General features: G+C 37.6%; 1 protein-coding gene across 1 annotated transcript in view; it reads left to right on the forward strand.

Annotated features, from left to right (window-relative positions):
* Positions 1-16,371, forward strand: part of ofcc1 (orofacial cleft 1 candidate 1) — a 180,593-nt gene that overhangs the window by 4,671 nt on the left and 159,551 nt on the right. Inside the window, exons 2-6 of the mRNA XM_051686771.1 lie at positions 206-310; positions 5,127-5,308; positions 6,311-6,397; positions 10,221-10,282; positions 11,289-11,415. Of these exons, the coding sequence (XP_051542731.1) occupies positions 206-310; positions 5,127-5,308; positions 6,311-6,397; positions 10,221-10,282; positions 11,289-11,415 (563 nt within the window). The remainder of the gene's footprint in view (positions 1-205; positions 311-5,126; positions 5,309-6,310; positions 6,398-10,220; positions 10,283-11,288; positions 11,416-16,371) is intronic.

Consider the following 16,371-nt stretch of genomic DNA (forward strand, 5'->3'; position numbering starts at 1 on the left):
GCCCTCGTGAGAGCCACTCAGGGAAATGGGGCCATGCGGAGCCTTATCAGGTAGCCTGTGCCAGCCAGCCCGAGCGGTTTGGACTTTCAAAATTAACATTTTCGCTTCATGTGCTTCTAATAATCACTAACCTCGCCAGCCCGCCAACCATCAGCCCCCTCACAGTCTCTTTTCTCTCTCTCTCGCCCGCCTGGATTTTCCACAGGAAATGAAGGTGCCCAAAATTACTTTGACCCCTCTGTGGCGGCGGATGGCAACCCAAGGCAGTGCAGGATGTCTGAGGTCGGAGCCAGAGATGAGCTGGAATTAAGTATGCCATTTTTTCTTGTAATAGGCCGTCTCTGTTCATTAAAGTGGGTGAGCGAGATCATTGGCAGCCAGTCAGAACGTGAGGCAGGGTCTATGTAAATACTTTTACTGATGGGTGACGAGATAGGGCAGCACAGTGACTGTCATTGCTGAAGGTCACCTTTCATTGGTCAGTTTATTTTCAGTTCCCTATGCTTCCCTTAACTTGTTTAAATGAAGGGGGTTCCTACCCCTAGAACACCACTACATGCACCTCAGCCCGTCTATTAAAAGCAAGCTCTAGGGAGCAAAGTCATATGCATGTAATAATGAACCGTGGCTATTAACAGAAAAGTCATTCTGACTGAATCTTTTGGACATTGCCGTTCTGTAATATTCTGCAATCCCCACAAACCTACAAACCTTTGATAATGACACTCCAGAGGTAGGGACACCTTCAAATTATATTTTGCATAACTTTAATTGGCGTCAAACGACTTACATCTGGCTTACCCATGAGTTATTATAAGCTCTGAGCTATAATAATTTAATATAAATGGAGGCCAAGAATTAGTGTCAGTTGTTGGAAATTCAAGGAATATATTTCTTTATGTTTCCTTCGGACTGTGCAATTAAAGTGAAATCAGTTAGGGAGAGGTGTTGGAGAGCACAGCAATAGCATTTACCTGCCATCAGCTTTAACATTACTCAAGTTTGATGATTTCTTCCCCTAGAGTTTATGAATGTAGATGAGAGAAACCTTTTTGAGAAACTTTCTGAAATGCTTCAACAAGAAGACACCTCCACCGTCATAGATCTACCAGGTAATATAAAACAAGACACAAATACTCAATAAGAATATATCTTTTTTGCAGAGTAATGTCTCAAACTGTGACCAAAGTGTGCAATCAAATGCCAGAGTTTTCAATGTTAGACACAGAGTGTTTCGTTAAGCTGGTTGAAAACAATGTTTATTTTTGTAGTTCTGTTTGGTGGCGCTAGTAGTGCAGAAATTACACTCTTCAGCTTTAAGACAAAGTTGATGCTTACATGAAACATATCTGAGATCCCCAATAAACCATGTGAGTTTTGAAAGAGCAACCCATGAGCAATATTTTTTTTTCTCTGGGCTGAACCTGTAATAAGTTTGTGGTGCTTTTGTATGTACATCAAATTATCAAAATAAATTCCTCTGTCCCTGGCTGTACAATGATCAATAAAGATTATATTTTGTTTAATTCAAAATTGAGACGCAGAAGGGATTTTACAGGTTAAATTGTTTAGTGACTGACCCACCGGATAAGACATCAGCCCACCTATCTGAATCTTCCATTGAAAGAGTCTAAACCCTCAACACTCAAGAGGAGCTCAACTTCCTGTGCGAGATCCATTGTTGTGCTTGACTCCAGTGTTTGTCCCATTAGCAGAGGGTCGGATTAAGACTCTCTCCCAAGTAGGCAAAGCAGCAGTGGGCTTATGTGGCTATTGTCTTGTGTAAATGCTCTCGGTGGATCGGTTGGAATACCGCACAGCAGTTGTAATTGGTTTGCCGGAGCGTTTGTTGGGTTTAGGCCTTTCGGTACATGCGAATACAGTGTTAGCCATCTAACACTCAACTGGATTGTTGTGGATTTGGCTGGAGCAGATAGATTAGCCTCTTCACTATAGTTTTAGAATGCTCATGAAATCCTTCAAAGAAACAGAAGGAAAGAGGATACAGGATTAGCACACACAGTAGAAGGAGGAGGACAATCACGGCTAGCATCCATCCATGAGGCTTTACCACCGTCACAATAGACTTGAGAAAATTACCTGCAAGCCCTCATCTACCTCCATCTTCTAGTGTAGGCCACAGTCTAGTACTTCTCTAAAAATCTCTACATTTCTTAAAGTTTTACACTTATAGATACTTGAAGCATCATTAGCTGAATGGACACAGTCCAGTATGCAGTTTGTATAACTCTAGGGGAAGCCATTTGATGTAGCTAAATCTTTTGTGAGGTTTTCTTGAGTCGTGAGGTTCTCAATATTTAACGGAAAAGGTAATCGTTGTGCTCCATGACATAGTGAGCTTTCATGTTGTCTACTGTTGACATAGGCAGTTACCTTCTAAGGTAGCATCCTTCTAAGGGACCTCATAAGTGACCAATTTGGAACACTCTGCAAAGGCAGTAACTGTGGGTGTCATACAAATACTCTTCAAATACTCTGGATGTCTTTTTAAATTGCGGGGCCATTTCGTTCATTTGAGCAGAATTAAATTAAAATGTAAAATTTTCAATAGCCAAATTCCCCTCAACATGTCTACATAGGCAAACTTTGATTATAGTCCCAATAAGGAAAAAATTATAATGCAGCGATGTTCATGCACGACCCATCGCTAATACGCTATTCAAGGACCCTGTAGCATTCGCGGAACACAGTCGATCACCTTGTGCTCGCACTTTCTCATCGTGCCTTCGCACTGTGCACCACGTTACCAGAGTAATGCCATGGTACTGAATGATTGATCATGTTCATATTTCATGATACTGTCATGATACTCCAAGGTACTTTAAAAAATACCATGGATTTACTATGACACATGTCAAAAACATGGGGTTATCACAGACCATGTCTGAAAATAAATAAATAAACAAGTGTATTACCATGGTCCTTTTTGTGAGAAATATAACAGAATAGGCTATTATTTGTGATAAAGGAAAAATTGAAAACATTATGTACAGTATATATATATATATATATATATATATATATATATATATATATATATATATATATATATATATACACACACACACACAAGAAAATGGTTAAATACTCAAAAAGCAAAGAAATTAGTTTAGCATTTGTAGTTACTACTCATAAAAAAAAGAAAAAAGTCAGTGCCCTTTTTTATCCTTCTGCCCCTGTCCCTGCTAAGGTCTATGTGTGTCACTGCTTATGATGCCTTGAAATGCTGTCTTTGTAGGCAGCTCACTAGGTTTTTGAATCGAGTATGTCTGAACAGTGTATGTTTCCACTTTGACTGGTCTGTAGATCCAGATGTTCCCCCGTTGGTGTGTTGTGTGAACACTGTGAAGGGAGCACAATCACATTAGAGCTTCATTAGCATTTCTCGCTTTTGATTAACTTGCTGGTTTAATTAAATCCTATTTCTGTGTAATTTGGTTCAGATAAGGAATGTGCCTTAACCTCTGAGTGGGGTCTGACATCACTAACATTGAGTCTTTACATTTCTGTTTGAGTGGATGAATACTGTTTAATTGACTTTCGTGTACATTAGTTATCCTGCATTCCATTTAAAGTCTGATGTGGGATATTCCAACTTGAGATCTCTGACCTTAAAATCCATTGCCTCATGTTCAGAAGATAATGTACAAGGAAACTGCAATGATAAGGACTTTAGTTGTCGAAAGAGACATCTCTTAGAAACTAAATAGCAGAGGATAAATGATGCTTTGCAGTGCTAGCATGTTCTACATGTGTTCGATTTTCAAAAGAGAGCGTAATTCACAGTATTCAATGCACCTGTCTTCAAACATTTGCTAAACAAGTTTAATTATCATTTAAAGTAGGAACTTTGAGTCATTTTATTTTGATAAAAGTGAATATATTTACTATTAACTGTGTAAATCTCTGTGAGTGCTGAAATGGGATATTATGCACCTGCAGCCAAGTTTCAAGTTTCCAAGTTGGAAGTCCAACTTGAAGTGACATTCTATTGAACTTTTTCTAGTAGAAATTTGGAAACTCAGACTTTCCGAGTTAAACAGAAAACAACAGTAGACGTTTGTACAAACTGGGTTTTATTTTCATTGCTAGGCGCAGCCCTAAGCGCAATGGCCGTGTGCTACATCTTATCCAATTTATGTGAGAGCGCTAATTCTAATCACAAATTTCATGCCAAGTGGAAATGGGTAGGAGTGTTTGCGCTATCTGTGGGTGTATGCGCTCAAACTGTGCATGTTAATGAAGTGGCGCAAAACTCAAATGGCTAAATTGCTAATTCTTTCCAAAACCTCAAGAACGCTGTGCAGATATTAAACATAAAACATTAAACAGGGAAAAATATGACAAATACACATTACAAATCAATGACCAATGGGAGAGGGGCTAAGCATGTTTCAAGCAGGTGAGACACGGGTGAGCAGGCGAGAGCCAACAGTCCCAGAGAGGCCTATAGAGAAAATAGGCCTACAACACATTTCTCCAACCCACTTGTACCTAGATTTTGCACATGCTAGCACGAAAATATCAAAACTTTATGGCCATGCCCACCGACTTTGCACGTACAATGTACCACATAGCACTGCGCTTAAGTCTGAGCACTCTTAAAATATGGCCCACCTTATATATTATTTATGTTTTCCACATTTCAGAATAAAAATCATTTAAAAAAATATATGAAAAAATGCATGAATGGGAATTAAAAAAAAAAAAAACACACAACTGAAATCAATCTTATATTTACTTCTTCAAAACAGACGTTCTTGGTCTCAATTCCAGCTCTGCATACTCTGTTTATTCTCTCAATCAGCTTCATGAGGTGCATCCGGAGTCTTTAAGGTGCTCCCATGTATATTGGACACTTGTTGACTTTTTTCCTTCACTATCCACTCCAAGTCATCAATTTATAATTGTCTGGAAAATTTATTTGGACCATTTCAGTATAAAATTTGAGATCAAAAGCTTTTTAAGATCATGAGAAACATAAATTCAGTCATATATGTCCAAACATTTGACTGCTAGTGTACTGTACAATCATAGTGTATATGAGATCAATAGGCCGTCATTGCAGGGTTGTTGTTGTGGTCTGTTGTTTGGTTTGTCTGAAGGTACGGTGATGTCTGATCATGGTGCAGAGGATGTTACTCCAGTGGCTGAGGGTGGATGGATAGATCAGCAGAGAGCCGAGCAGTTGGGGAGGAGAGAAGACACAATCTCTCAGTATGTGGAGCAGCTAAATGAGCGCGTGCAGAAACACATGATCCCATTGGGCAGACCTGCACTGGGACAGGTCAGAGTTACATCACTCACTACATACAGTACACACTTCATCCTTCATTTCCATAAGTACCTGTTGCCGATCTCACACGTCTGAAGATCTTACTCTTCATGCTGCCTATCAGACAGACTTTGACCAAATATATTTTCAGAAGCCTACACTCACTCTAAAAGCCTACACTCACTCTAAAGGTTTTAACTTAATAAGTGGTGTTTACATAAGCAACCATCACAATTAATATAGATCATACTTAGTGGTTAGTGATTTGGACAAATCATCCTGCATGGTTTTTGCTACATAAATGATACCTCAAATCATGCAGTTTGTTAAGGATAGGTATTCTTTGTTATCCCTTTGACAAAAAAATTAATAAAAAAAAAAATAAAAAAAATAGAGTGTGACAGCTAATCTGAGATTTTGCAGGCCAGTTTCTAGATTATTCACTCTTTCTAACTCTGAATACAGTTCCATATGGAGGCATTGTCAAAAAACCTTCTCAAACGCACAACTAAATTGGAAGAGATCAAAATTAGCCAACATATTTTTAGCTGTAATCTGTCTTGGCAACTTGTTATGACTGAAATGCGAATGAAGAGTTGCACATTAAATAGAGAATGGGAAGTCAAAGTGAAAAATGAATCCACACAATGAGCGGATGGGGATGTAATGGTTATGTCTGAGTCATGTCGTGTGTTGAATAACCACTCTTGGTTTGTGTGCGACTGCAGATGAGATGAGCGCTTTATTCTGCTCTCCAACTGTTCAAAAAACACAACATATTATCCCCAGCACACTCCACAGCTATTTCACAATAATATTGTGTGTTTAAGCAGCAAGTGCTCTCGTACCGCTGTCAGTCAGCATGTATAAAGCCTCTTAAACGTTCTGACTGAATTCTGCAGTGTGTTTCTGTTGGGTTTGCCTACAGATTCTATGAACACGTCTGTTTAATTTACGTTAGCCTCGTGGAGTATGTTGGTCTGAAACAAGAGCATGGATTTTCCTCTTTGGCAGGAAGAGCATTCGGAGCGAGGGATGACAGAGGAGAAGGTGTGGGCGAGGAATCAGAGAGTGATGTCGCTTATAAAGGGGAATTCAAAGGTACTGAAGTGTGTCCAGAAAAGGCAAGATTACTGTAAATCTGTCAAATGAGATTTCATGAGGTACAGGAGCTGATACTAAAACCATCCATCAATCACTTTAATATCACTCACAAACACAATCACAGACATTTCTATAGGATCCTATACATATAAAACATGTACTGCATAAATAGTGTGTGTTTGTAATAAAATCATTTTACACATGTTCATATTTTTACAGAGCATGCCCTGTATTCAGTGATGGACACAGATACATGAAAATGTATTTAAAATAAAAATACAAAATACCTTAGTTTAAATGTATCAAAATAAAATACCAAATACTGTGTGGAAAATGTATCAAAATAAAATACAGTATTTTGTATCTTGAAAATACACAAAATAAATTTAAAATTGGCCATTCAATGAAGTATCACTATTTGGCTGAAATTTATCTGGACCTGTTCTAAATGCAAAGAACATTTTGGTGTGTAACTGCATTGAAACTTTTGTTTTAATTTCACCTACCTCTTTTAAATACAATTATATATCAACAGGTACATGATTACAAACTTACATAGTGCAAAATGCCAAATAGCAGCCATTTCTAGCTTATTTCTGTCCAGGTTACACAGCAAGCCTGCTATTACTTGTGGCGAACCCTATTAAATAAATCACGTGTAGAACAGCGGATACTTTTCTTGTTCTACTTTACACACTTGACTAGCTAGTAAATACACAAGCAGTTGCTAACACCAACAACCTATCAACAGCAAGACTGACTAGTTAGCGCTAATGTCCAGTGCTAGTGCTAACACTATTTTCTCCTTGCCGGTGCTCTTTTATTCCATCATGTTAACTGAAGGCAAATCTGAATGATGTTCAATTTTAGCTTGCTAGCTAGTGATCTAGTTAATGATAGTTAGATTAGCTCGTTAGCTGGCAGCTGACTAATTTTGATTTCATCACTGTTGACATGCATTGCATTGGCTGGTGAGAAGTATCATAGCAACCTCAATATTTGAATGGAAATTAAATAACAGTTGCCAGCAATTATTATGTTTTTTTACAACAAGTAGATTCAACCATCACATCCTCAACTTGTCTTATGCTGTGTTCCATTCAACTCGGAAAGTCGGATTTTCCAACTTCCTACTAGTAAAAGTACAATGGAACACCGCTTCTAGTATGAATTCCAACTGGGAAACTCATGCAGAAAGTTTCAACACATATGCCCTTCAAGTGGAGTCGGAAATATCGTAATTACGAGTTCCGAGCACATGAATGACCCTGCACAGTCATATTAATGAGTGGGAAACTCTGAGTTCTAGATGAGAGTTGGAAGGGGCGTGTCGACATGAAGATGATGAAAAGCAATGATTTTGCAAAATGATTTCATCTTCTGTAATTTATTTCAATAATATTAATTTGTTATATATGATAGTCAATTAATGACTCACCCTTCACAGTTTGTTTTAAGCAAATTAATTTATAATATATTAGATATCATGCATTAATAAATCATATATGCCGTTTATAAGTAATGCAGGTTTATTCACTAATGTTTATTCACAGGTACAACAGAAAAAGGGCATTTGCCGTCATTCATTGCGTAATTGTTTAAGTTTGGCTTCTTCCATAATTTGTTTCCCACATGAATATGTGACATGTCATTGCAACGAATGCCCAACTTGGAGGTACGAGCTTCCTAGGTGCACTTGAAGGAGGCATCTGATTTCACTGAGATGCATGTGCGTGACATCACACACACATGTCTGCGCCAGGGGAGATATACAAAGTATGTGATAAACATTTACTTTTATTAAGTAATATCGATAAATGAGTCTAAGGTCCTTCATTACATGATATTAAAGCTTGTTTAACAAATGTCTGTAGAAACAGGTGTATAAAACATGTTATTTTATAATCCTTGATAATCGTACACCTGCAGCACAAATGCTAATGTTGCAACATTGTTTATCAGTTGGGTTGCTAGGAAACTTGTCTGGTGACAGTCGAACAGCTACTAAGCTAATGGGAGCGTTTCAGTTTTGTTTCCTTACATGTCATCTTCCAAATATCTGGCAATGGAATGCCTTTATGGTCAGAGATATCATGTAGGAATATCCCACATTCTAATTGAATGGAACGCAGCATAACTCCATATTTCCTTGCAGGAATGCAGAAAATTAGCTCAACAAATGCTAGATGGAGCCAGCTAGCTCACGTGCATGAAAGTTGGGGGGCATGCCTGAACTAGTTGATACAGGAAATCAGCAGCCTAACAAAGAGGTTGAATGCCACAAAGTATTTTGAAAATACACAAATACCAAACTTGTATTTAAATACAAATTTATTTTAATTTTTATCAAAGACTTTAAAATAAAAAGTACAAAATAGTATTTTTTATTTTAAATACATATTTCAAATACATGTGTTTGAAATACTGTCAATCCCTGCCTGTATTGAAATTCCTATTCTTTTTCTGTAATTAATTTAGCTTGAAGCATTTGAAATTCAGACTTCATTCAGATTTTGTTGTGATTTAAAATTGAAGTGTGAAAATCTCCATTTGAGTCCAAACCACTGTTTTGCTAATTATTTCAGTTTTCAGTGTGTTATCTACTTCTTTTTTTAAACTTAAGATGAATTAGCTTTAAACCAATGCACAAATCATCAAATATAATATTTTAATACAGTCTAATTTTTTTATTAGGTGGGCAAGACACATGTCTGCCCATGCCTGCATCCGGCCCTGCTGGAAAATCAAGTTTCTTTTTACTCTACATGCTAATTTCTAGATTTTGTAGTTTCTTTTAGACAAGTACCAGTAATATATGTAATATAATACATAGCCTATCTGTAACCTGTTCCATCTTTTTGGACACTTTTTGAGTAATGCCATTTGAGTAAAAAGGAAAGTCTTAGACATCATTTAAATGAATCTCTCTTGGAAACGGTTTGGATTAGAAACATAATCCTGTCATTCAGCCTGATCTCATAAAAATGTTGTGACTTTGGCTATATTTTTGGAAGATCACATTACATGGTTCATTACAGATATTGCTGAAGATCTGAGATGAAATGTCCACTGTGAGACCTTAAATGTGAGTTAAATATTCTCCCAAACAGATGAGGTTTTTAAGGTCCATTGAGTTTTAAATCAAAACAACCGACCTCCCTACCCTAAACCTTAAACCTAAACCTAACCGATAGTGTCAGAAAAGCAAGATGAAAAACTCAATTGCTGAAGCAACCATGTCATTTTGTGGTGCTTCTATGACACTTTCAGTTTACATGTCGACTCGTGTGCTCTTCAGGACTCGTACCCGCTCCTTTACATCACAAGTGTAACACTCTTTCAGTTGAGCACAATTTGATCCCATTTGAACAAGCTTGAAAATGTAGTTGGTTATATAATGCAAATGTAAAATTTTATCGCCATACAAGTCATGCGCTTTAGTAAAAGTGTTTAGATGTCATAAGATATTATTGTGTGAGGAACAGGGTGAAAAGTGAAGGTTTATGAACTGATAATCTGCCGTTTTACTTGTGATTTGTGTGAAGGTGAATAAAAGTCATTATTGCGTCTCTATTGTTCATCTCACCAGGAATCCGAAACAATATGTATGCGATTGAGCCACATAAAAATATATAAATATATTTTTTCAAATATTTAGGTATAATAATGTGATTCTATAAGCCCAGGCTGCTATCATTAGAAATCTGAGACTTTTCTTTTTTACTTTAAGTAAATCAAAATAACTGAGCATGTCATACACAATCAAGTTTTTGATGTTTATGTGTGATATTTGTGTGTTTGTGGTTGTTTTCTTGTGTAGATCAGGCACATGGATGAGGAGGAGGCTGTTCTCCGGGACAGACTGTATGCTGTGTTCAAGCGGTGCGTGAATTCCTCCACATCCCCTCTGATGTGAAATAATCATTCATCTGTGTTTCCAAAACCATTTACATTTTGCTGACATTTGTGAGAAGATGTAATATACTCCACATTGCATTGTCTCTACCAGTGCATGCTGGGTAAATTGCCGAAGGGGGGGAAATCTGTCCGTGTCATTGGACGCAAAGTAGCATCAATTTCATACTGTTCACTTCAGTCTGCATGTCTCTCTCTTTCTCTCTCTGTCTCTCTCTCTGTGTCAGGCCTTCAGGCGTGGCTGTGTTTAAGTTTGTTATAATTGTGCAGAAGCACACACACACACACACACACACACACATGTTGGTGCAGCTATCATTATGAGGACTCTCCATAGACATAATGATTTTTATACTGTACAAACTATAGATTCTATCCCCTAACCCTAACCCTACCCCTAAACCTAACCCTCACAAAAAACTTTCTGCATTTTTACATTTTCAAAAAAACATCGTTTAGTATGTTTAAGCGATTTGAATTATGGGGACACTAGAAATGTCCTCATAAACCACATTTATAGCATAATACCCTTGTAATTACCAGTTTGTAACCTAAAAAAATGTCCTTGTAAACCACTTAAACCTGCCCAAACACACACACGTACATTAGTTGGACCTGGTGCAGGGGTTCATTAGATGACCCCATCCATGCACACAGTCCTCTCATATCAGGGCAGGGTTGCTTTTTTTTTTTTTCTGCAACAGATTTCCAATACTGACAAGTACTTTAAGACAAAAGTGTCCTCGGAAGTAAGCTAAATCTGACTAAACCTTCCTTTTGCGGACATAATCTGGGGCGTCCTGAATCAGAAAAGTGATTTAGAAATAAAGCAAATTCTGTTTTGGTGTTAGCAGTATTTATAACTAGCTTTATATAAACAATATGATTCTATAGTTTGATGAGTAAATTGTGTGTGTGTGTGTGTGTGTGTGTGTGTTTGTGTTTGTGTTTGTGTTTGTGTTTGTATCATCAGGGCAGAAAACCAGTTGCTGAATTCTCTGCGTCAGCATCAAGCTGAAGTCATCGACCAATACGGTGAGACTGTAGAAGAGACAGGAAACACAGAGGCACTGAGCATCGGACCTGACCTCCACTGGCAGGTACACTCTCTCACTCACACAGGGCTTTGCTCTTCCCACATGCAAAACAGCAGATAAGTCTGTCAGAGGAACTCCACATGTGTTGATTTAAACCATTTAAACTATTACCCCCAATCCTAACTACTGAATGTGGCAACAGTCTTGCAAAGTATCAATAATTATTGATCATGACTAATCCTACCTTAACACTAAGCAGTAAATGATTTCAACCCCATTTCAGTAAATTTGAAATTCATATATGTTAAATTTAAAAAGATAACAGAGTAAATTCTGGTAGTATTACTCCAAGTTTGTGTGCCTTGTAATAAATCACACATTTTGGAAAAAAATAATATATATATATACACTATATTGCCAAAAGTATTCGCTCATCTGCCTTTAGACGCATATGAACTTAAGTGACATCCCATTCCTAATCCATAGGGTTTAATATGACGTCGGCCCACCCTTTGCAGCTATAACAGCTTCAACTCTTCTGGGAAGGCTTTCCACAAGGTTTAGGAGTGTGTTTATGGGAATTATTGACCATTCTTCCAGAAGCGCATTTGTGAGGTCAGACACTGATGTTGGACGAGAAGGCCTGGCTCGCAGTCTTCGCTCTAATTCATCCCAAAAGTGCTCTATCGGGTTGAGGTCAGGACTCTGTGCAGGCCAGTCAAGTTCTTCCACACCAAACTCGCTCATCCATGTCTTTATGGACCTTGCTTTGTGCACTGGTGCGCAGTCATGTTGGAACAGGAAGGGGCCATCCCCAAACTGTTCCCACAAAGTTGGGAGCATGGAATTGTCCAAAATCTCTTGGTATGCTGAAGCATTCAGAGTTCCTTTCACTGGAACTAAGGGGCCAAGCCCAGCTCCTGAAAAACAACCCCACACCATAATCCCCCCTCCACCAAACTTCACAGTTGGCACAATGCAGTCAGACAAGTACAGTTCTCCTGGCAACCGCCAAACCCAGACTCGTCCATCAGATTGCCAGATGGAGAAGCATGATTCGTCACTCCAGAGAACGCGTCTCTACTGCTCTAGAGTCCAGTGGCGGCGTGCTTTACACCACTGCATCCGACGCTTTGCATTGCACTTGGTGATGTATGGCTTGGATGCAGCTGCTCGGCCATGGAAACCCATTCCATGAAGCTCTCTACGCACTGTTCTTGAGCTAATCTGAAGGCCACATGAACTTTGGAGGTCTGTAGCGATTGACTCTGCAGAAAGTTGGCGACCTCTGCGCACTATGCGCCTCAGCATCCGCTGACCCCGCTCTGTCATTTTACGTGGCCTACCACTTCGTGGCTGAGTTGCTGTCATTCCCAATCGCTTCCACTTTGTTATAATACCACTGACAGTTGACTGTGGAATATTTAGTAGCGAGGAAATTTCACGACTGGACTTGTTGCACAGGTGGCATCCTATCACAGTACCACGCTGGAATTTACTGAGCTCCTGAGAGCGGCCCATTCTTTCACAAATGTTTGTAGAAGCAGTCTGCATGCCTAGGTGCTTCATTTTATACACCTGTGGCCATGGAAGTGATTGGAACACCTGAATTCAATTATTTGAATGGGTGAGCGAATACTTTTGGCAATATAGTGTATATATATATATATATATATATATATATATATATATATATATATATATATATATATATAATATAACTGGGGTTGAATATCAGTGCAAAAATGTCAGTAAAAACAGTCTTAGCTAGCAAATATCATTCCATCACACCGTCAATATTTGCATACTTTGTGCCAACAAAAGTATTTCCCTTTGTTAAGGGTTTATAAAGGGGGTTATTAATGACTAATAAACCATTTATGCATAATAAATACACTTATTTACAGTATACTTATATTAATCATAATACATAAATTCCCCTGATTCATGGTTTATGTCACAATGCAGCAAAAATAGACTATTATAGTAAGATTAAAAGGAGGGATTAAGTCATTTTGCTTTATGTTTATACTGGATTCATGACTGTAAAGTCTTGTCTCACTTGTGTTGTCACTTTCCTCATCACGTTGATGTGAAAAGAATAGTGCTACTCCAAGTGCTGTCCCATCTTACCCAGTCCTAGTTAACTAAAGTCCTCTGCAAAAATACTTTTCAGCTCTTCATGTTCATTCACAGCAGATATCATATAATAAAGCCTGATGACCATTAAACCAGACTGAACTTTATGTACATAGGCCTCTAATGTTGCCAACTCCTTAAAGTGATAGTTCACCCAAAAATGAAAATTCTCTCATCATTTACTCATCCTCATGCCATCCCAGATGTGTATGACTTTCTTTCTTCTGCAAAACACAAATTAAAATTGTTAGAAGAATATTTCAGCTCTGTAGGTCCATACAATGCAAGTGAATGGTGATCAGACCTTTGAAGCACTAAAAATCCCATGAAGTCAGCATAAAAGTAATCCATACGACTCCAGTAGTTAAATCTATATCTTCGGAAGTGGTATAATAGGTGTGGGTGATAAACAGATCAATATTCAAGTCCTTTACTATAAATTTCCACTATTACTTCCACATTCTTCTGCTTCTTCTTGGGGCTGGTTTAAAAATATTTATCCGTTTCTCACTCACACCAATCATATTGCTTCTGAAGACATGGATTTAAACACTGGAGTGATTTTTTGGAGCTTCAAAGTTTTGGTCACTATTCACTTGTATTGTATGGACCTGCAGAAGAAAGAAAGTTATTCACATCTGGGATGGCATGAGGGTGAATAAATGATTTTTGGGTGAACTATCTCTTTACCAAATGCTTCATATGTGTCCACTTTACATTAGGGTATTTTTTTTTATATATTTTTTTTTATGTATATATTACTAATGTTGAATATATGTAATTAATAAGCACGTGAGGTAAAATGGCTCACTATTTGGTAACTATTGCATTGAAGCCTCCCTTAATATGCGTGCTGTTATAACTGCATACCAATGATTTATAATGCATTTGTAAATGAGTTATTAGTCATTAATTAACCCCTTTATAAACCCTTAAAAAGGGAACAGTAATGTAAAGTGTTACCATTTTTCTCCTGTCATTTATGTAATCACTATGCTTTTACACATACGGTAACACAGTTATAGAACCTAGAAACTATTGAGCTTGATACGTGTAAACATAATGAAATACTGATAAAGACGAAGAAACTTACCTCTGTTTAAACCGTGTGGTCAGAAGACTTGCGTATGAAGTCATTCCCTTAAATATGATGTCAGAAAGCTCAAACCATTGAACCAAATGTAACAGGTTTCAACAAAAAGTGAGAGACCAAGACAAATGATTTTGTTTTGTTTTTTAAACCATGATATTTTAATTTCACTCGTAAAATGTAGGTAGAAGTTAATTATTCTTTTAATTCATTTAAATGCCAGGGTGATGAATGGGGACCTGCAAACTGGCTGATATTCCAATAAAAAAACATGTAGTGTGTACTTTTGCTTTACACACTATACCGAGATAAATCTATCAAAAATGGTGACTAAAGTTCAGTATTCTGTTAATTACATCATTAGTACTGTCTCGAGGTCACACAGAACACACAAATGACACTGTTTCCTGACAATGAGCTAATAATGATGTCCACCATGTCTTTCAGAGATGTTTTCAGACTTTGAGGGCAGCAGTCAAAGGACATTGTTCAGTTGTGTGTGTGTGGTTTTGTTGAGGTTTAGCGTTGTAATGACTCCTGTAAGAGGGCCTTAGCAGCAGCAGTGTCTTCGGTTTGCAGACAGATCATGAGCTTTTGAGGGAGGCAGTAAACGCGGTGAGATCGTGGTATAATTCCTCAGCCTGGCATCCGTGCCCCCCAGTCACTGCTCCATTATCTCTCAAATTGCTGTGTTTCAGAGAGATAAAGATATTTTATGGCTTGCTGACTTGAAACACCCCGTGCAGCCAGAAAAGCAATGGCCGACCTGCCACGCATAGTAATTTCATTGGTAAATGACAAAATCTTTGTTTAGATGACATTTCCAAAATTACAGTGGCATGAGATTTGAGATGAATCTCAAATATAAAATGTCACATTTGGCATGCAAAACTATGAAAATATATTTCTGTACGAAATTCATGGAGGCATTTAATTTAGAACGTGTTTAATAACTAAGCCTGCCTGCATGGGTAATCCTGCCTCCAGGACTCAAAAAGATTGTCATATTTATTCACTTGCTTCCCCCAACACCCTCCTTGCTTCTCACACCAAAAATTTTAAGTGTAAATGTTCATTGTTAATTAAGATTTACTAATTAAAATGAAAATAATTAAGGAGAAAGCTTAATCTTAGAATATTAGGCTATATTTAGAAATAAAATAATTTTTGTGTGTGTATATGCATGTATGTGTGTTTTTTTTTTTATCTCTATCTTCCTGGAAATCCGTGTATTTGCTTAATAATGCTGCTCTTTTTAAGCTTTCTTTAAAGGCTTAGTTCACCCAACAATGAAAAGTGTCTCATCATTTACTCACCCTCATGCCATCCCAGATGTGTATGACTTTCTTTCTTCTGCAGAACACAACTGAAGATTTTTAGAAGAATATTACAGCTCTGTAGGTCCATACAATGCAAGTGAATGGTGACCAGAACTCAGAAGGTCCAAAGTTGACATAAAAGGGGCATAAAAGTAATTAATAAGACTCCAGTGGTTAAATACATGTGTTCAGACATGATATGACAGGTATGGGTGAGAAACAGATAAATATTTAAGTCTTTCTTTATTATAAATTCTCCTCCCTGCCCAGTAAGGGGTGATACGAATAATGTGAATCACCAAAAATAGGAGGAGGAGAAAGTGAAAGTGAAGGAAAAATAACTTAAATATTGATCTGTTTCTAACACACCTATCACATCACTTCAGAAGATATGGATTTAAGCACCATAGTCATCTGGATTACTTTTATGATTCCTTTATGTAATTTTTGGAGCTTCAAAATTTTTGTCAC

This window comes from Myxocyprinus asiaticus, chromosome 44, assembly GCF_019703515.2.
Source record: "Myxocyprinus asiaticus isolate MX2 ecotype Aquarium Trade chromosome 44, UBuf_Myxa_2, whole genome shotgun sequence".
Classification (NCBI taxonomy): Eukaryota; Metazoa; Chordata; class Actinopteri; order Cypriniformes; family Catostomidae; genus Myxocyprinus; species Myxocyprinus asiaticus.